This window comes from Mobula hypostoma, chromosome 6 (genome assembly GCF_963921235.1).
Source record: "Mobula hypostoma chromosome 6, sMobHyp1.1, whole genome shotgun sequence".
Classification (NCBI taxonomy): Eukaryota; Metazoa; Chordata; class Chondrichthyes; order Myliobatiformes; family Myliobatidae; genus Mobula; species Mobula hypostoma.
This window is the reverse complement of record NC_086102.1, coordinates 96,345,114-96,367,470: the sequence shown is the minus strand read 5'-3', so window position 1 is coordinate 96,367,470 and position 22,357 is coordinate 96,345,114. Positions and strand designations below refer to the sequence as shown.

Sequence of the window (22,357 nt, the reverse complement as noted above, 5' to 3'; positions counted from 1 at the left end):
AATCTAGTACATCTCTCATAATATTATGAATTTCTATCAGTTTTCATCTCAGTCTCTGAAGCTCCAGAGAAAACAGCCAAATCTGTCCAGTCTCTTCTTATAGCTCTTAACTTCCACAGAGTTCTCTCCTATACTAGTGTCCTGCGGCAAGGATTAAATTTCATTCCACTGAACGCCCACATTATCCATTTGCACTAAGCATCTACTAGATTCTACTCACTCATCTGACTGAAGGGTGAAATTTCATGACTGTAAATGGAGTTTGTTAAGGGTGTTATCCCTCGGTAGCACATCAGTACACCTAACAGAGCTGCTGTCTGTTCAGTCTGACTTCTGGTGGTGTTTGTGTGGAGTTCAGTCAGGTCAAGGAGTTTATTGTCACATTACAAGTACAGTGAGCTGCATGTACAATGAAAACCTTGCTCGCAGCAAGTATGTTCAGACATCACACATTATACATTAAATTATACAAGTCAGTGAAAAGAGAACGAAATAGACTGAAAAACAGGACCTAAGTGCAGGAAGCGGACGATATAAGAGATAACTTGGTGGTCGTGCAAGAGGTGCTCTGTAGTGTTATGTTGCTGAAGAAGGATAGTTAGGGTTGTACAGGTTTGCACGTTCTCCCTGCAACCATGTGAGATTCCTCTGGGTTCTCTGATTTTGTCCCACGTCCCAAAAGTGTGCAGATTGGTAAGTTTACTGGCCACTGTAAATTGCCCCATGTGTAGGTGAGTGGCAGAATCTGGAGAGATTATGACCATGTGGGCTAATAGAAACATGATACTGGTGTAGTTGGGCGGTTGATAGTTGGTGTGGACTTGGTGGTATCTCTCTATGGCTCTATAATTCTTTGAACCTAAGGGACAGGATGCTTAAAGCAACAAACATCGCCACAACCACATCAATCTTTTCCTACCACACTTGGAAGGCCCTTGGACATAATGTAAAGTGGCCAGTATTGGATTAAGCCTGGCTGTACATCAGTTTCCTGACAATATCAATATAAAGGAATATTAGACCTGGCCTACAACAGATTGGATCAATCTTACAGCATTTTCCCGTGTCTATTAACAACTCTATTGCATCTGCTTGGACTTCCAGACATGACAGGCACCTACCACTCTGTACGTGTAAAAAATAAAAATAAATAAATCTATCCCACGATTCACCTGTAAACTTACCCTCCCCACCACCACCCCACCACCTTAGATGCACATCCTCTAGTATTTGATATTTTTACACTGAAAAAGATTAAGGGTGTCTACCCCATCAATGCCTCCAATTACTTTATAAATTTCTATCAGTTAAGTGGAGGTAGATAAATATGTGAAAGATTAAGGAATTGAGGGTTATGGGGAATTGGTACAGAGGAGGAGATGAGGCCTTGTTAACATTGAATGGTGCGGGGGGCTCGAGTGGCCTGGTGACCTACTCCTGATTCTATTATCTTGTTCAGTCCTAGCCCCCAATTACACCAAAAAGAAAAGATAATAACTTACAATATATAGTCCACGGCCTGGATGTGGATGTTGAGCTGCATTCTCTTGGCTGCTCGGATAGGGATACCAGTCATCTGTTGGATACAGGAAGGAAACTCAAGGTATTTCAAGCACATTAGTTCTCTTTGTGATATAATATTATGGAGGTGTGGAGGGAAGCAGCTGATAGAAGAATAAGAAGTCAGAAGGAGATGGAGTGGGAGGCTGCAAAAGTGGCCAAAGAAGTTCAAGAAAGTACAGCTGGAAGGAAGGCAGGAGGAACAAGGGTTGCAGCAACCAGAAAGAACAGCAAGCGTCTGCAATCAATGGCAGGAAATATAATCCACAGTCAGTGTAAACACATAAGGAAACCCATAAGAAATATTTTAATTTTCATGGCAGCTTAATAAATAGAATGTTAAAAGTGGTAAAATACAGGAAAGGCATGAGGGCCCATGAACAGTAACATGCCCATTGCTTTTATTCTTGGCTTGGCAACACGGAAGGTGCTGGTGAAACTTGGTGGGTCAGTAAGGGGTTCAGACCTTGCAGCTGGCTTGAAAGATAGAGGGGAGGTAGCTGGCATAAAGAGATGAGTGGAAGGTGTAGAGCAAGAGTGGGCAATCAATCCAGGTGAGGAGCGGGTGATAGGCAGGTACAGATTGGGAAAATGGAAAAGAACAAACTGAAGACACGGGAGATTGCAGATGCTGGAATTCAATTGTCCCAAGACCCACCCTAACACCTCAGTTAAGACAAGACCAATGTAAATTGCAGTGCTTTCTCAGTACATCACTTATTCATCTTGTGTGTGTGTGTGCTAGGAAGAGGTACAGTCGATGTTTCGGGCCGAGACCCTTCGTCAGGACTAACTGAAAGAAGAGCTAGTAAGAGATTTGAAAGTGGGAGGGGGAGGGATGGAGCCAAAATGATAGGAGAAGACAGGAGGGGGAGGGATGGAGCCAAAATGATAGGAGAAGACAGGAGGGGGAGGGATGGAGCCAAGAGCTGGACAGGTGATTGGCAAAAGGGATATGAGAGGATCATGGGACAGCAGGCCCAGGAGAAGGAAAAGGGGGAGGGGGAAAAAGCCCAGAGGATGGGCAAGGGGTATAGTGAGAGGGACAGAGGGAGAAAAAGGAGAGAGAGAAAAAGAATGTGTGTGTATATAAATAAATAACTGATGGGGTTCAAGGGGGAGGTGGGGCATTAGCGGAAGTTTGAGAAGTCAATGCTCATGCCATCAGGTTGCAGGCTACCCAGACAGAATGTAAGGTGTTGTTCCTCCAACCTGAGTGTGGCTTCATCTTTACAGTAGAGGAGGCCGTGGATAGACATATCAGAATGGAAATGGGACGTGGAATTAAAATGTGTGGCCACTGGGAGATCCTGCTGTCTCCTGGTGGACAGAGCGTAGGTGTTCAGTGAAACAATCTCCCAGTCTGTATCGGGTCTCACCAATATATACAAAGCCACACTGGGAGCACCGGATGCAGTATATCACCCCAGCCGACTCACAGGTGAAGTGTCGCCTCACCTGGAAGGACTGTTTGGGGCCCTGAATGGTGATGAGGGAGGAAGTGTAAGGGCATGTGTAGCACTTGTTCCACTTACAAGGATAAGTGCCAGGAGGGAGATCGGTGGGGAGCGATTCAGTTCTGAATGTAAGTGGGAAGCAATAATCAGTTTGAAGTTAAAAGGACAGCTTTGCAACCAAACACACTACCTTTAGAACACATGATGCCCTCAGCACCTGGGCTGACTTCTCAAGAGATGCAGTGTAAGACCATTGCAGACCAGATTGATATTATCAATTAGTACATCAAATAGCTGATAGGTTAATAATTGTAATTGCTTTCATTGTATAGCTTGGTGGTACAGCTTTACACTCCAAGAGCAAAAACATAGATACACATGAGAATGCCAAAATTATGAGCTAAAATCATGAGGATAGACTTGAAATATAGAAGCTGTTTCAGGGGCAGGAGAGATTTGGGAAGTTTTTCGTTAAGATGATGTAAATCTTTGGTAAAATTATTTTCAGTGATTGGGGAACTACTGACCCATCAACTTAAAATGATCCCCAGAAAGATCATAAAACAAGTGAGAAGAGAGGTGAGAGAAAGTTCTTTACAGCAACTTGGTTATGTTGTTGATAGCAAGGAAGTTCATTGTGGTAACAGTAGGATATTAATCAGATTGAATGTTAGATGGGGTGTTGGCAGATGAAATTTAGTCTGATCAAGTGCAATGTGATGCAATTTGGGAAGTCATATAGGGTTACAATTTATAAGCAGTAAATAGCTGGTCACTAAGGAATGTTGAACCTTGGAATTCAGGTCGATACACCCCTGTTCTATTCTCTAAACACACATGACTGTGTGGCTAAGCACAGTTCCAATCCCATCTTTAAATTTGCCAATGACTTTACTGTTGTGGACGTATCACAGGGGGTGATGGCCAGGAAGACAGGATATCTGGTTGAGTGGAGCCACAGCAACAACCTCTCTCTCTCAGTGTCAGCCAAACTAAAGAACTGATTGTTGACTTCAGAAACGTAGAAACATAGAAAATAGGTGCAGAAGTAGGCCATTCGGCCCTTTGAGCCTGCACCGCCATTCAGTATGATCATGGCTGATCATCCAACTCAGAACCCTGTACCAGCCTTCCCTCCATACCCCCTGATCCCTTTAGCCACAAGGGCCATATCTAACTCCCCCTTAAATATAGCCAATGAACTGGCCTCAACTGTTTCCTGTGGCAGAGAATTCCACAGATTCACTACTCTCTGTGTGAAGAAGTTTTTCCTCATCTCAGTCCTAAAAGGCTTCCCCTTTATCCTTAAACTGTGACCCCTCGTTCTGGACTTCCCCAACATCAGGAACAATCCTCCTGCATCTAGCCTGTCCAATCCCTTTAGAATTTTATACATTTGAATAAGATCACCCCTCAATCTTCTAAATTCCAGCGAGTATAAACCTGGTGGATCCAGTCTTTCCTCATATGAAAGTCCTGCCATCCCAGGAATCAATCTGGTGAACCTCCTTTGTGCTGCCTCTATCTACTCCCTCTATGGATTCAGGATTGGGGAAGAGGCAGATTTATGCATTTACATAGAAAACCTACAGCACAATACAGGCCCTTCGGCCCACAAAGTTGTGCCGAACATGTCCCTGCCATAGAAGTTACTAGGCTGACCTATAGCCCTCTATTTTTCGAAGCTCCATGTACCTATCCAGAAGTCTCTTAAAAGACCCTATCATATCCACCTCCACCACCGTTGCCGGCAGCCCATTCCACACACTCACCACTCTCTGAGTAAAAAACTTACCCCGGAATCTCCTCTGTACCTACTCCCCAGCACCTTAAACCTGTGTCCTCTTGTGGCAACCATTTCAGCCCTGGGAAAAAGCCTCAGACTATTCACACGATCAATACCTCTCATCATCTTATACACCTCTATCAGGTCACATGTCATCCTCCATCGCTCCAAGGAGAAAAGGCCGAGTTCACTCAACCTATACTCATAAGGTATGCTCCCCAATCCAGGCAACATCCTTGTAAATCTCCTCTGCACCCTTTCTATGGATTCCACATCCCTCCTGTAGTGAGAGAACTGAGCACAGTACTCCAAGTGGGGTCTGACCAGCGCCCTATATAGCTGCAACATTACCTCTCGACCCCTAAATTCAATTCCACAATTGATGAAGGCCAATACACCATACGCCTTCTTAACTATAGAGTCAACCTGTGTAGCTGCTTTGAGCGTCCTATGGACTCGGACCCCAGATCCCTCTGATCCTCCACACTGCCAAGAGTCTTACCATTAATACTATATTCTGCCATCATATTTGACCTACCAAAATGAACCATCTCACACTTATCTGGGTTGAACTCCATCTGCCACTTCTCAGCCCAGTTTTGCATCCTATCAATGTCCTGCTGTAACCTCTGACAGCCCTCCACAACACCTCCAACCTTTGTGTCATCAGCAAACTTACTAACCCATCCCTCCACTTCCTCATCTAGGTCATTTATAAAAATCACGCAGAGTAAGTGTCCTAGAACAGATCCCTGAGGCACACCACTGGTGACCGACCTCCATGCAGAATATGACCCATCTACAACCACTCTTTGCCTTCTGTGGGCAAGCCAGTTCTGGATCCACAAAGCAATGTCCCATTGGATCCTATGCCTCCTTACTTTCTTATTAAGCCTTACATGGGGTATCTTATCAAATGCCTTGCTGAAATCTGTATACACTACATCTATGGCTCTATCTTCATCAATGTGTTTAGTCACATCCTCAAAAAATTGAATCAGGCTCGTAAGACATGACCTGCCTTTGACAAAGCTATGCTGACTATTCCTAATCATATTGTGCCTCTCCAAATATTCATAAATCTTGCCTCTCAGGATCTTCTCCATCAACTTACCAACCATTGAGGTAAGACTCACTGGTCTATGATTTCCTGGGCTATCTCTACTCCCTTTCTTGAATAAAGGAACAACATCCGCAACCCTCCAATCCTCCGGAACCTCTCCCGTCCCCATTGATGAGGCAAAGATCATCACCAGAGGCTCAGCATTGAGGCAAATTACATTGGGAATCAGCAGCTTTAACACATCAGCTGTCCTGTCCTGGTCTGAGCCTGGCATCCCTACTTCCTTCAGAGGTTCAGCTTGTCGCCAAACACTATAACAAACTTCTATAGATATACCATTGAAGGTTACATCATGATTTGGTATGGCAATTCGAATGCCCAGGAATGTTAGAAGCTGCAGAGAGTAATGGACTCTGCCTAATACATGACAGGTATATCATCCCACCATTGGAAGTATCTACAGGAGGTGCAGCCTCAAGAAGGCAGCAGCCATCATTAAAGTTCCTCACCATCTAGGCTATGCTGTTTGTCTTCTCACAGCTACTGTCGGTCTGATGTCCCACACCACTAAGTTCAAGAATAACTACTTTCCTTCAACCTTTTGGTTCTTGAACCAACCAGCAAAATCTGATCACTGCAGTTTAGCAATACATGACCACTTTGCACTATAATGGACTTCTGTTGTTCTAATTATGTTGTTTATTTGAAAGATTTAATATTATTTATGTTTTAATTCACGATTTTGGTGTGAAGGCAGCTTTATATGATGCTATGTGCCTGTAAAATTGCTGCAAGTTTTTCATTGTGCAATAAATATGACTTTGACTTTGAATTTGAAAATGGCGTCATAGGTTGATAAACTGGTGAAGAAGGTATGTGACTGGGGCATAGAATTTAATAGTTGGATGTTATGTTGCAATTTAACATAATGCTGGTTGGGCCACACTTCGAGTTTGGGAGGTTTATGGGAAGGATGTAATTATGCAGCAGAGAATGCAGAAGAAATTCATCAGAACGTTCCCTGGATTGGTGGACTTTAGTTAAAGGGAGATATTGGACAGGCTGGGCTTGTTTTACCTGTGGAGCAAAGGAGGCACTGGTAGGGTATCGAAAACAAGAGGGCATATGTTCAACATGAGAAGAAAGAATTTTAAGTGGAATCTAGGAAGTAAGTTTTACACAGAGAGATTGATATCTGGAACTCATTACCAGGGAGATGGTGGAATCAGGCACAATCCTACTTAAATTGGCAAAACAAAGAGAATACAGTTCGAATCTGGGCAAATAGGATTAGTGCAGATAAAAGGAAATGTCATCAGAGGCATAATGCTTTTTAGAGCAGTTTGTCATTGTACTGGATTGGGTGTTATATAATGAACCAGAGGTGATTAGGGAGCTTAAGGGAAAGGAACCCTTAGGAGGCAGTGATCATAATGTGATTGAGTTTAATTTGAAATTTGATAGGGAGAGAGTAAAGTCTCATGTAGCAGTATTTCAGTGGAGTAAAGGAAATTACAGTGGTATGAATGAGAGAGGAGTTGGCCAAAGTAAATTGGAAGGAAGTGCTGTCAGGGATGTCAGCAGAGCAGCAATGGTGTGCGTTTCTGGGAAAAATGAGGAAGGTGCACGATAGATGCATTCCAGTACAACTGTGGCTGACAAGGGAAGTCAAAACTGATGTAAACGCAAAAGAGAGGGCATACAACAAAACAAAAATTAGTGGGAAGATAGAGCATTGGGAAGCTTTTAAAACTGTACAGAAAGCAACTAAAAGAATCATTAGGAGGGAAAAGATGGCTGATTGGTAGGAGGCAGGGAGAGGGAATAAAAGGATCCTTTTCTGGTTGACTGCCAGTGACTAGTGGTGTTCCACAAGGATCAGTGTTGGGATTGCTTCTTTTTATGCTGCATATCAATGATTTGGATGTTGGAATAGATGGATTTGTCGCGGATGATACGAAGATTGGCGGAAGGGGAGGTAGTGTTGAGGAAACAGGTAGGCTGCAGAAGGATTTAGACAAATTAGGGGAATGGGCAAGAGAGTGGCAAATGGAAAGCAATGTTGGAAAATGCATGGTCATGCACTTGGGTAATAAATGTGCAGTCTACTTTCTAAACGGAGAGAAAATCCAAAAATCAGCGGTGCAAAGGGAATTGGGAGTCCTTGTGCAGAAAACTTGCAGATAGAGTCAGTGGTGAAGAAGGCAAATGCAATGTTAGCACTCATTTCAAGAGGTCTAGTATACAAGAACAGGGATGTGATGCTGAGGCTTTATAAGGCACTGGTGAGGCCTCACCTTGAGTATTGTGAATAGTTGGTCTTGGCTTGAAATGTCGACTGGCTTGAAATGTCGACTGTACCTATTCCTATAGATGCTGCCTGGCCTGCTGTGTTCACCAGCAACTTTTATGTGTGTTGCTTTCCCATGTGGGGGGTGGGGGGGGGTGGGTCTAGGACAACAGGCCATCGGCTCAGGATAGAGGGGCGTAAATTTAAAACAGAGATATGGGGAAATTTCTTTAGCCAGAGGGTGGTGAATTTGTGGAATTTGTTACCACAGGCAGCTGTGGATACGAGGTCGTTGGGTGTATTTAAGACAGAGCTTAATAGGTTCTTGACTTGACATGTCATGAAAGGATATGGAAAGAAGGCCAGGGAGTGGGGCTGAGGAGGGGAAAAGAGGATCAGCCATGATTGAATGGTGAAGCAGTCTTGATGGGCCAAATGGCCTAATTTTGATCCCATGTCTTATGGTCTTATGATGGGATGAAAGGCTCAGTTTCTAAAATGATAGAAGTTTTTTAGGAGTATGAGAAGTTATATCATGGCAAGTGACAGTTGCATATTTCCAGGAAGTCTGTGTAAATACTTCTCAAAGGAGAGCAGGAGAATTGGTATATTTAGGGCTGTTGTAATCTAGAGCTAGCATGGGGAGATAATGGATCAAATATTGTGTTGCAAACTTTGTGATTCTATCAATGAGTGATGTGGTACAGTGATGTATTTCACTCTGAGGGAGGTGAGTCACTTGCCAGTTTTTAGAATATGTCTGTATACATTGTAATCTACAACAAACAGTCTTTCTATTCTACTCACTGGTTCTAAGTCGAGAAACGTTTGATGAGCTTCCATATCAGGTTTCATTCCGACTATGTCACTCACTAATTTCTCATCCCCGTTGTAAAAATGAGGAGATGATATGAAGATAGGAACTCCTGAGGTACAAAGGCAAAATAAAAGAGGGTTAACTTATCAAACATACCTCAGAGCAAGGGCTTGTTCCAATTCTCAAGAGCTCCAAGTATTGTACAATAAAATATACAAGTAATTGCTTAGAAAGAGTAAGCACTCTGACTCCACCCCACTGCCCCGCCCAACTCCTTCCCAAACAGACTCACTCCTCTAAGAGATTCATATGCCCACTCCAGGAGTTTATACCCATTTGAATACACTCTAATCCTAAAGCAGCACAAAACCACTGTAAGAAGCCCAGCAGCCTGGAGCTCTTTGGGCAGCAGTCAACTGGGAGACTGGTTAGTTAGCAACCAGTATAAGAACATTGTAAGAGGATGACTACAAGAAGTGGTGTCTCAGGAAGGTGACATCCATCATCAGGATTCCCACCACTTGGGCCATGTCCTCTTCTCAATGCTGCCATCAGTCAGGAGGTACAGGAGCCTGAAGATCTACACTTCAAAGTTCAGCAAAAGCACCAGGTCCTTCAGCTGACCTGACAAGCCCTCACACTAGGTTGGAATATATTTCTTTTTTCTCTCTCAACATACACTAGAGTCATTATGCTTGTTTTGTGTTGTAAATTATGTGTAATTTGTGTTAATTTAAATTTATGATAGTTTATTTGTCATGTTAGAAGTCTGTGTAGGGGAGCACTTTAGTTCCAGTGATCATAACACCATTAGTTTCAACTTGATCATGGACAAGGATAGATCTGGTCCTAGGGTTGAGGTTCTGAACTGGAAGAAGGCCAAATTTGAAGAAATGAGAAAGGATCTAAAAAGCATGGATTGGGATAGGTTGTTCTCTGGCAAGGATGTGATCAGTAGGTGGGAAGCCTTCAAAGGAGAAATTTTGAGAGTGCAGAATTTGAATGTTCCTGTCAGGATTAAAGGCAAAGTGAATAGGAATAAGGAACTTTGGTTCTCAAGGCATATTGCAACTCTGATAAAGAAGAAGAGGGAGTTGTATGACATGTATAGGAAGCAGGGAGTAAATAAGGTGCTTGAGGAGTATAAGAAGTGCAGGAAAATACTTAAGAAAGAAATCAGGAGGGCTAAAAGAAGACATGAGGTTGCCTTGGCAGTCAAAGTGAAGGATAATCCAAAGAGCTTTTACAGGTATATTAAGAGCAAAAGGATTGTAAGGGATAAAATTGGTCCTCTTGAAGGCCAGAGTGGTCGGCTATGTGCGGAACCAAAGGAAATGGGGGAGATCTTAAATAGGTTTTTTGCGTCTGTATTTACTAAGGAAATTGGCATGAAGTCTATGGAATTAAGGGAAACAAGTAGTGAGATCATGGAAATTGTACAGATCGAAAAGGAGGAAGTCCTTGCTGTCTTGAGGAAAATTAAAGTGGATAAATCCCTGGGACCTGACAGGGTGTTCCCTCAGACCTTGAAGGAGACTAGTGCTGAAATTGCAGGGGCCCTGGCAGAAATATTTAAAATGTCGCTGTCTACAGGTGAGGTGCCGGAGGATTGGAGAGTGGCTCATGTTCCATTGTTTAAAAAAGGATCGAAAGGTAATCTGGGAAATTATAGGCCAGTAAGTTTAACGTTGGTAGTAGGTAAATTATTGGAGGGAGTACTAAGACACAGAATCTACAAGCATTTGGATAGACAGGGACTTATTAGGGAGAGTCAACATGGCTTTGTGCTTGGTAGGTCATGTTTGACCAATCTATTGGAGTTTTTCAAGGAGGTTACCAGGAAAGTGGATGAAGGGAAGGCAGTGGATATTGTCTACATGGACTTCAGTAAGGCCTTTGACAAGGTCCCGCATGGGAGGTTAGTTAGGAAAATTCAGTCGCTAGGTATACATGGAGACGTGGTAAATTGGATTAGACATTGGCTCAATGGAAGAAGCCAAAGAGTGGTAGTAGAGAATTGATTTTCCGAGTGGAGGCCTGTAACTAGTGGTGTGACACAGGGATCAGTGCTGGGTCCATTGTTATTTGTCATCTATATCAATGATCTGGATGATAATGTGGTAAATTGGATCAGCAAATTTGCTAATGATACAAAGATTGGAGGTGTTGTAGACAGTGGAGGAAGGTTTTCAGAGCCTGCAGAGGGACTTGGACCAGCTGGAAAAATGGGCTGAAAAATGGCATATGGAGTTTAATACAGACAAGTGTGAGGTGTTGCACGTTGGAAGGACAAACCAACGTAGAACATACAGGGTTAATGGTAAGGCACTGAGGAGTGCAGTGGAACAGAGGGATCTGGGAATACAGATACAAAATTCCCTAAAAGTGGCGTCACAGGTAGATAGGGTTGTAAAGAGAGCTTTTGGTACATTAGCCTTTATTAATCAAAGTATTGAGTATAACAGCTGGAATGTTATGATGAGGTTGTATAAGGCATTGGTGAGGCCGAATCTGGAGTATTGTGTTCAGTTTTGGTCACCAAATTACAGGAAGGATATAAATAAGGTTGAAAGAGTGCAGAGAAGGTTTACAAAGATGTTGCTGGGACTTGAGAAACTCAGTTACAGAGAAAGGTTGAATAGGTTAGGACTTTATTCCCTGGAGCGTAGAAAAATGAGGGGAGATTTGATAGAGGTATATAAAATTATGATGGGTATAGATAGAGTGAATGCAAGCAGGCTTTTTCCACTGAGGCAAGGGGAGAAAAAAACCAGAGGACATGGGTTAAGGGTGAGGGGGGAAAAGTTTAAAGGGAACATTAGGGGGGCTTCTTCACAAAGAGAGTGGTGGAAGTATGGAATGAGCTGCCAGACGAGGTGGTAAATGCGGTTTCTTTTTTAACATTTAAGAATAAATTGACCTGTTTCTGTCTCTACAATCACATTATTCCAAATTTAAATACTTTACACAGAATTATAAAGCCCACCCCATATGGATCCATATGTATATGGATTACTAACTCGACTACTGGAAAGATTCGGTTACTTTTAGCTGTGCATCTGTATGTGGAACAGGTAAAAGTGGATCAATTTATCTTCTCAAATGACATCTCTATGCATTTGGTTGAGTTAAATTCCATCAGATTGCCCACTTTCCTACTTGACCTTAGACGATCTTCTTCACTGTCCATTATTCCATCAGTTTTGGTGTCATCTGAAAACTGATCAATCTGTATTCTCATCCAAATGATTAATATCTCTTTCTCTGTACAGCTGAGATACCCATGGTGCTTGGACTCAACTGTACCTTCCCCCATCAGTATCTGGAACAGTACAGAGAGCAGATGCCCTTTGGGCTGCCCTGAATCACCTACCTGCTCTTTATGTGACAATCACTCAGTCTTTCTATACAGTCTCCTGAGTGATGAGATACCAACCATCCAAAAGACACTTTGAGCCAAGGACTGTGTACGTTTATGTCAGCTGCTAAAGCTCCTCCAACTCTACCTTCTACTCTGTGGTTGTCTGGCAAACGGGAAGTATATCAAAATACTCGCAGAAAACAGTTTTGGACCATTCCTTTGGTCTGAGGTGTCTTGACAATCCTCTATATGTAGAACGTAGAACCTAGAACAGTACAGCACATTACAGGCTCTTCGGCCCACAATGTTGTGTTGACCCTCAAACCCTGCCTCCCATACAAGCCCCCACCTTAAATTCCTCCATATGCCTGTCTAGTAGTCTCTTAAACTTCACTAGTGTATCTACCTCCACCACTGACTCAGGCAGTGCATTCCACGCACCAACCACTCTCTGAGTAAAAAACCTTCCTCTAATATCCCCCTTGAACTTCCCACCCCTTACCTTAAAGCCAGGTCCTCTTTTATTGAGCAGTGGTGCCCTGGGGAAGAGGTGCTGGCTATCCACTCTATCTATTCCTCTTTTTATCTTGTACACCTCTATCATGTCTCCTCTCATCCTCCTTCTCTCCAAAGAGTAAAGCCCTAGCTCCCTTAATCTCTGATCATAATGCATACTCTCTAAACCAGGCAGCATCCCGGTAAATCTCCTCTGTACCCTTTCCAATGCTTCCACATCCTTCCTATAGTGAGGCAACCAGAACTGGAACAGTACTTCAAGTGTGGCCTAACCAGAGTTTTATAGAGCTGCATCATTACATCGCGACTCTTAAACTCTATCCCTCGACTTATGAAAGCTAACACCCCATAAGCTTTCTTAACTACCCTTTCCACCTGTGAGGCAACTTTCAGGGATCTGTGGACATGTACCCCGAAATCCCTCTGCTCCTCCACACTACCAAGTATCCTGCCATTTACTTTGTACTCTGCCTTGGAGTTTGTCCTTCCAAAGTGTACCACCTCACACTTCTCTGGGTTGAACTCCATCTGCCACTTCTCAGCCCACTTCTGCATCCTATCAATGTCTCTCTGCAATCTTTGACAATCCTCTACACTACCTACAACACCACCAACCTTTGTGTCATCTGCAAACTTGCCAACCCACCCTTCTACCCCCACATCCAGGTCGTTAATAAAAATCATGAAAAGTAGAGGTCCCAGAACAGATCCTTGTGGGACACCACTGGTCACAACCCTCCAATCTGAATGTATACCCTCCACTATGACCCTCTGCCTTCTGCAGGCAAGCCAATTCTGAATCCACCTGGCCAAACTTACCTGGATCCCATGCCTTCTGACTTTCTGAATAAGCCTACCGTGTGGAACGTTGTCAAATGCCTTACTAAAATCCATGTAGATCACATTCACTGCACTACCCTCATCTAAATGCCTGGTCATCTCCTCAAAGAACTCTATCAGGCTTGTTAGACATGATCTGCCCTTCACAAAGCCATGCTGACTGTCTCTGATCAGAGCATGATTCTCTAAATGCCCATAGATCCTATCTCTAAGAATCTTTTCCATCAGGTTTTCCACCAAAGACGTAAGGCTCACTGGTCTATAATTATCCGGACTATCCCTACTACCTTTTTTGAACAAGGGGACAACATTCGCCTCCCTCCAATCCTCCGGTACCACTCCCGTGGACAACGAGGACATAAAGACCCTAGCCAGAGGCTCAGCTATCTCTTCCCTCGCCTCGTGGAGCAGCCTGGGGAATATTCCGTCAGGCCCCAGGGACTTACCCATCCTAATGTATTTTAACAACTCCAACACCTCCTCTCCCTTAATATCAACATGCTCCAGAACATCTACCTCACTCATATTGTCCTCACCATCATCAAGTTCCCTCTCATTGGTGAATACTGAAGAGGAGTATTCATTGAGGACCTCGCTCACTTCCACAGCCTCCAGGCACATCTTCCCACCTTTATCTCTAATTCACTCCTGTCATCCTTCTTTTCTTCACATAATTGAAGAATGCCTTGGGGTTTTCCTTTACCCTACTCGCCAAGGCCTTCTCATGCCCCCTTCTTGCTCTTCTCAGCCCCTTCTTAAGCTCCTTTCTTGCTTCCCTATATTCCTCAATAGACCCATCTGATCCTTACTTCCTAAACCTCATGTATGCTGCCTTCTTCCACCTGACTAGATTTTCCACCTCACTTGTCACCCATACTTCCTTCACCCTACCATTCTTTATCTTCCTCACCGGGACAATTTTATCCCTGCAAGAGATCTCTAAACGTCGACCACATGTCCATAGTACATTTCCCTGCAAAAACATCATCCCAATTCACCCCCGCAAGTTTTAGCCTTATAGCCTCATAATTTGCCCTTCCCAATTAAAAATTTTCCTGTCCTCTCTGATTCTACCCTTTTCCATGGTAATGCTAAAGGCCAGGGAGCGGTGGTCACTGTCCCCCAGATGCTCACCCACTGAGAGATCTGTGACCTGACCCAGTTCATTACCTAGTACTAGATCTAGTAAGGCATTCCCCCGGTCGGCCTGTCCACATACTGTGACAGGAATCCGTCCTAGACACACTTAACAGACTCTGCCCCATCTAAACCCTTGGAGCTAATCAGGTGCCAATCAATATTAGGGAGGTTAAAGTCACCCATGATAACAACCCTGTTATTTTTGCACCTTTCCAAAATCTGCCTCCCAATCTGCTCCTCTGTATCTCTGCTGCTACCAGGGGGCCTATAGAATACCCCCAGTAGAGTAACTGCTCCCTTCCTGTTCCTGACTTCCACCCATATTGACTCAAAAGAGGAACCTGCTGCATTACCCACGCTTTCTGTAGCTGTAATAGTATCCCTAACCAGCAATGTCACCCCTCCTCCCCTTTTTCCACCATCTCTATCCCTTTTAAAGCACTGAAATCCAGGAATATTGAGAATCCATTCCTGCCTTGGTCCCAGCCAAGTCTCTGTAATGGCCACTACATCATAATTCCATGTATGTATCCAAGGTCTCAGTTCATCACCTTTGTTCTTTGAATAATACAAAAACAGCCCTTCTTGTCCTCCACTGCTGCATTAGGTTCCCATTCAACAAGATCCCCAGATTTCCACTCTGTAGAACTGGAGTGCCATTTAATGGCGTGGTTACCAACCCCTCTGTGTTCATATATACCGGCGTGGTTACCAACCCCTCGGTGTTCATATATACCGGCGTGGTTACCAACCCCTCGGTGTTCATATATACCGGCGTGGTTACCAACCCCTCGGTGTTTATATTTCAGGCGTGGTTACAAACCCCTCGGTGTTTATATTTCAGGCGTGGTTACCAACCCCTCGGTGTTTATATTTACCGGCGTGGTTACAAACACCTCTGTGTTTATAGCGGAAGTGAAGCGCGGAAGATTTAAAAGGAGCAGAGCCTCATACAGCGGGCAGCGTAGTCTGCAGGCTGTGGAGTGAGCCGGGAGCAGAGTGAAGGCTTAAGGGCTTGGCTCAACGGGCTTAAGCAGAAACGGGTGAGGTGAGGAAGGTTTGGTATTTATTTTTTGTTGTTATTTGAGGAGGGGAGCAGTATGAGTGTGAGGGCAGTTTGTTGTTCTCGGTGCCGGATGTGGGAGGCCGTGGAGTCTCCAAGCCTCCTGGACGTCCACATCTGCACCAGGTGCGCCGAGATGCAGCTCCTAAGGGACCACGTTAGGGAACTGGAGCTGCAGCTCGATGACCTTCATCCGGTCAGGGAGAGTGAGGAGTTGATAGAGAGGAGTTACAGGCAGGTGTTCACACCGGGGCCATGGGAGGCAGACAAGTGGGTCACGGTTAGGAGGGGGAAGGGGAAGAATCAGATAATAGAGAGTACCCTGGTGGCTGTGCCCCTTGACAATAAGTACTCCTGTTTGAGTACTGTTGGGGGGGGGGGAACAGCTTACCTGGGGGAAGCGACAGTGGCCGTGCCTCCGGCACAGAGTCTGGCCCTGTAGCTCAGAAGGGTCGGGAAAGGAAGAGGAGGGCAGTTGTAATAGGGTACTCGATAGTAAGGGGGTCAGATAGGCGATTCTGTGGACGCAGTCCAGAGACCCGGATGGTATTTTGCCTCCCTGGTGCCAGGGTCTGGGATATTTCTGATCGCGTCCAAGATATCCTGAAGTGGGAGGGTGAAGAGCCAGAGGTCGTGGTACATATAGGTACCAATGACATAGGTAGGAAAAGGGAAGAGGTCCTGAAAGGAGAATATAGGGAGTTAGGAAGGGAGTTGAGGAAAAGGACCGCAAAGGTAGTAATCTCGGGATTACTGCCTGTGCCACGCGACAGTGAGAGTAGGAATGCAATGAGGTGGAGGATAAATGCGTGGCTGAGGAATTGGAGCAAGGGGCAGGGATTCAAGTTTTTGGATCACTGGGACCTCTTTTGGCGCAGGTGTGACCTGTACAAAAAGGACGGGTTACACTTGAATCCTAGGGGGACCAGTATCCTGGTGGGGAGATTTGCGAGGGCTACTGAGGTGACTTTAAACTAGAATAGTTGGGGGGTAGGAATCAAATTAAAGAGACTAGGAGAGAGGAGGTTAGTTCATAACAGGGGGATGGGAACAAGTGCAGAGAGACAGAGGGGTGTAAAATGAGGGTAGAAGCAAAAAGTAGTAAGGTGAAAAGTAAAAGTGGCAGGCCAGCAAATCCAGGGCAAAAATCAAAAAGGGCCACTTTTCAACATAATTGTATAAGGGCTAAGAGTGTTGTAAAAGCGAGCCTGAAGGCTTTGTGTGTCAATGCAAGGCGCATTCGTAAGAAGGTGGATGAATTAAAAGCGCAGATTGTTATTAATGATTATGATATAGTTGGGATCACAGAGACATGGCTCCAGGGTGACCAGCGATGGGAGTTCAATATTCAGGGATATTCAATATTCAGGAGGGATAGACATGAAAGAAAAGGAGGTTGGGTAGCATTGCTGGTTAGAGAGGAGATTAACTCAATAGAAAGGAAGGACATTAGCCGGGAGGATGTGGAATCGATATGGGTAGAGCTGCATAACACTAAGGGGCAGAAAATGCTGGTGGGAGTTGTGTACAGGCCACCTAACAGTAGTAGTGAGGTTGGGGATGGTATTAAACAGGAAATTAGAAAAGTGTGCAATAAAAGAACAGCAGTTATAATGGGTGACCTCAATCTACATATAGATTGGGTGAACCAAATTGGTAAGGGTGCTGAGGAAGAGGATTTCTTGGAATGTATGAGGGATGGTTTTTGAACCAATATGTCGAGGAACCAGCTAGAGAGCAGGCTATTCTGGACTGGGTTTTGAGCAATGAGGAAGGGTTAATTAGCAATCTTGTCTTGAGAGGCCCCTTGGGTAAGAGTGCCCATAATTTGGTGGAATTCTTTATTAAGATAGAGAGTGACATAGTTAATTCAGAAACAAAGGTTCTGAACTTAAAGAAGGGTAACTTTGAAGGTATGAGACGTGAATTAGCTAAGATAGACTGGCAAATGACACTTAAAGGGTTGACGGTGGATATGCAATGGCAAGCATTTAAAGATCACATGGATGAACTACAACAATTGTTCATCCCAGTTTGGCAAAAGAATAAACCAAGGAAGGTAGTGCACCCGTGGCTGACAAGGGAAATTAGGGATAGTATCAATTCCAAAGAAGAAGCATACAAATTATCCAGAAAAAGTGGCTTACCTGAGGACTGGGAGAAAGTCAGAGTCCAGCAGAGGAGGACAAAGGGCTTAATTAGGAAGGGGAAAAAAGATTATGATAGAAAACTGGCAGGGAACATAAAAACTGACTGTAGAAGCTTTTATAGATATGTGAAAAGTAAAAGATTGGTTAAGACAAATGTAGATCCCCTACAGACAGAAACAGGTGGATTGATTATGGGGAGCAAGGACATGGCAGACCAATTGAATAACTACTTTGGTTCTGTCTTCACTAAGGAGGACTTAAATAATCTTCCGGAAATAGTAGGGGACAGAGGGTCCAGTGAGATGGAGGAACTGAGGGAAATACATGTTAGTAGGGAAGTGGTGTTAGCTAACTTGAAGGGATTAAAGGCAGATAAATCCCTAGGGCCAGATGGTCTGCATCCCAGAGTGCTTAAGGAAGTAGCCCAAGAAATAATGGATGCATTAGTGATAATTTTTCAAAACTCTTTAGATTCTGGACTAGTTCCTGAGGATTGGAGGGTGGCTAATGTAACCCCACTTTTTAAAAAAGGAGGGAGAGAGAAACCGGGGAATTATAGACTGGTTAGCCTGACAAATGCTAGAGTCAGTTATCAAAGATGTGATAACAGCACATTTGGAAAGCGGTGAAATCATCGGACAAAGTCAGCATGGATTTGTGAAAGGAAAATCATGTCTGACGAATCTCATAGAACTTTTTGAGGATGTGACTAGTAGAGTGGATAGGGGAGAACCAGTGGATGTGGTATATTTGGATTCTCAAAAGGCTTTTGACAAGGTCCCACACAGGAGATTAGTGTGCAAACTTAAAGCACATGGTATTGGGGGTAAGGTATTGATGTGGATAGAGAATTGGTCGGCAGACAGGAAGCAAAGAGTGGGAATAAACGGGACCTTTTCAGAATGGCAGGCAGTGACTGGTGGGGTACCGCGAGGCTCAGTGCTGGGACCCCAGTTGTTTACAATATATATTAATGACTTAGATGAGGGAATTAAATGCAGCATCTCCAAGTTTGCAGGTGACACGAAGCTGGGCGGCAGTGTTAGCTGTGAGGATGATGCTAAGAGGATGCAGGGTGACTTGGATAGGTTGGGTGAGTGGGCAAATTCATGGCAGTTGCAATTTAATGTGGATAAATGTGAGGATATCCACTTTGGTGACAAAAACAGGAAAACAGATTATTATATGAATGGTGGCCGATTAGGAAAAGGGGAGGTGCAACGAGACCTGGGTGTCATTATACACCAGTCATTGAAAGTGGGCATGCAGGTACAGCAGGCGGTGAAAAAGGCGAATGGTATGCTGGCATTCATAGCAAGAGGATTTGAGTACAGGAGCAGGGAGGTACTACTGCAGTTGTACAAGGCCTTGGTGAGACCACACCTGGAGTATTGTGTGCAGTTTTGGTCCCCTAATCTGAGGAAAGACATCCTTGCCATAGAGGGAGTACAAAGAAGGTTCACCAGATTGATTCCTGGGAATCGTATGATGAAAGACTGGATCGACTAGGTTTATACTTGTTGGAATTTAGAAGATTGAGGGGGGATCTTATTGAAACATATAAAATCCTAAAGGGATTGGACAGGCTAGGTGCAGGAAGATTGTTCCCAATGTTGGGGAAGTCCAGAACGAGGGGTCGCAGTTTGAGGATAAAGTGGAAGCCTTTTAGGACCGAGATTAGGAAAAACTTCTTCACACAGAGAGTGGTGAATCTGTCGAATTCTCTGCCACAGGAAACAGTTGAGGCCAGTTCATTGGCTATATTTAAGAGGGAGTTAGATATGGCCCTTGTGGCTAAAGGGATCAGGGGGTATGGGGAGAAGGCTGGTACAGGGTTCTGAGTTGGATGACCAGCCATGATCATACTGAATGGCAGGTGCAGGCTCAAAGGGCCGAATGGCCTACTCCTGCACCTATTTTCTATGTTTCTACGTTTCTATATATACCGGCATGGTTTCGAACTCCTCTGTGTTTATATTTGCCGGCATGGTTACAAACCCCTCTGTGTTTATATTTGCCGGCATGGTTACAAACCCCTCTATGTTTATATTTACTGGTGTGGTTATAAACCCAAAATCTCAGTCCCAGATCAAACCCTATTGATAATAATTACCTGGTAGTTTGCTCTAACTCAACACCTAATTGCTACTTAAGTCTATGAATACTAACATCACACAACTGATCTCACATGGACTAATGTCAAAGAAACCATAAGTTAATGACAAAGTTAAATTCTACAAAACCTTTAAAAGGAGGGATAGGGTTGGAAACCTTTAATATTCCCCACCCCAAAGATGCAGAGTTACGTAATTTGTGAAAGCAGCATTCTGTTGTACTGGATGACATGTTCCCTGCTGTATTAATTACAAAGCCCAGCTGAAAACACCCTATACTCACCAAGAATAGATAGGATGCACAATGATAAGATTTAACACGACTGCCAAAAAGTCTCTATGCATAGTCCAAGTCTCTGCGATACTCCATGTGATGATCAATTGTCATCAAGCAAGTGATCATTTCCCACTAAAACCTCAGGCAAATGAAGTGCTGTGTTAAAGGACGGTGTAGAGGTGATCAACAGCAACACTGGTCGCTCATTTGATATAAACAAAAGCGACACACCATTAAAACTGGAAGCTCGGTCTACAAGGGTGTCAGGACAACACTGGTGGTGTACCCATAAGGAAAGAATAAGCAGGTTGAGCAGGGTTCCTTCTTCCAACAAGAGAAGGTAATAGATGTATAGTGAAGAGGGTTATCAAAAATCACAAGGGCTCTTGATCAACTGAGCAAGTGGGTCAAGGATTAACAAATAGCTATCAATTCAGATAAGTCTGAGGTTTTGTGATTTGTGAAGTTAAACCAAGGGTAGGACTTTCACAGTGAATTGTAGAGCCCTGGAGAATGTTGTAGAACAGAAGAGTCTTGGAGCGTAGATACATACTGTAGTTCAGTTTCCTGAAAGTGGTGTCATTGGGTGATAAAGAAAATGTTTGGCATGCTGTCCTTCAAGAGGCGGGCCACTGAGTACAGGAGCTGTGATGTTGCAGTTGTACGTGATGTTGGTGAGGCTGCACCGATAGTACTGTGTACAGGTTTGGTCACCCTGTAATTAAGATGTCATTAAGCTGCAAGAAGTGCAAAAAAAAAGGTTTATGAGAATGTCGCCAGTACTTGAGGGTCTGCGTGATAGGGAGAGGTTGGGCAGGTCAGAACTTTACTCCTCTGAGTTTGGGATACTGAGGAGTGATTTTGTAGACACGTATAGAATCATGAAGGGCATACTGTAGATATGCTGAATGCACATAGTTGTTTTTCATGGAAAGGGAATCAAAATCTAAAAGGCATAGGTTTAAAGTTAGAGGAGAAAGATTTAAAAGGGCCTGAAGGTAAAAATTCTTCATGCACACGATTGTGTATATATGGAATGAGCTGCCAGAGGAAGTTTGGAGCAATCTGACTGAAATGTAGACAATAGGACTCGTTCAGATGGGCGTCCTGGTCAGCATTGGTGAGTTGGGCCGAAGGTCCTGTTTCTGACTGTTCTAAGTGACAGAATGCTCAGTATGGAGATGGGGTTTTCACAAAGGGACAGCAGAACCGGTTATTAGTTACAGTGCTTACAATGGTATGGGACGGGATTTGTGGGGACTGAGGATTAGAAGAATTGATGGAGAGGGAAAAAGAATGGAGAGGAAATGAGAGGAGGGGAGGTAGTGGTGGAAAGGTGGAGGGGGAAGCCAAGGGTGAAGGGAAGGGTAAAGAGGAGGGAGACTAGGGAAATGGCAAGGGCGGGGGACACTTATTGGGGAGGAGTGGAGTTGGAAGGTGACAGGATATACTACTACTAAGAGAAGACTGTCACCATACTTTAGGGGGATCAGAAACCCCTCACCCAGGGCGAGGTGGAGCTGAGTGTCAACAACAGGATGGAAGACCTGGACCAAAGTCCAGCTAAAGCTTGTGATCATGGATTGTCAAAATGATTGGTCCTACTGAATACAATATCTGTTATCCTCTGGTTCTGCACCTTGCTTGCAGACGCTGATGTTCAGGACTCCAGACAGATGGCAGTTCATTGCTGGACAAAATCCTTCGATACTGAGATTGTCAATTGCAAAAATCTCTTTGGGAACAGTGAACCGATATGCACTGATTCCTTTCACCTGAACTTCTTTTTCAAACGTCAAGTACAGAGACCTGTAAAAGAGGGAATATTCAACATTGTTTACAAAGAATGTTTGTTGTCTTCTACTTCCTGTTCTGGCCTCCTGCCTTCCCTCTTGCTTTTGTCCTCTTCTTTGCTCCAAACTT

At 44.1% G+C, this 22,357-nt stretch overlaps 1 protein-coding gene across 1 annotated transcript in view; it reads right to left on the bottom strand.

Moving 5' to 3' along the window:
- The window catches only part of LOC134348224 (lysosome membrane protein 2-like), a 181,380-nt gene that overhangs the window by 19,185 nt on the left and 139,838 nt on the right, over positions 1-22,357 (bottom strand). The window contains exons 7-9 of the mRNA XM_063051277.1: positions 22,074-22,243; positions 8,964-9,082; positions 1,503-1,576 (exon numbers count right to left, since the gene is read on the bottom strand). Of these exons, the coding sequence (XP_062907347.1) occupies positions 1,503-1,576; positions 8,964-9,082; positions 22,074-22,243 (363 nt within the window). The remainder of the gene's footprint in view (positions 1-1,502; positions 1,577-8,963; positions 9,083-22,073; positions 22,244-22,357) is intronic.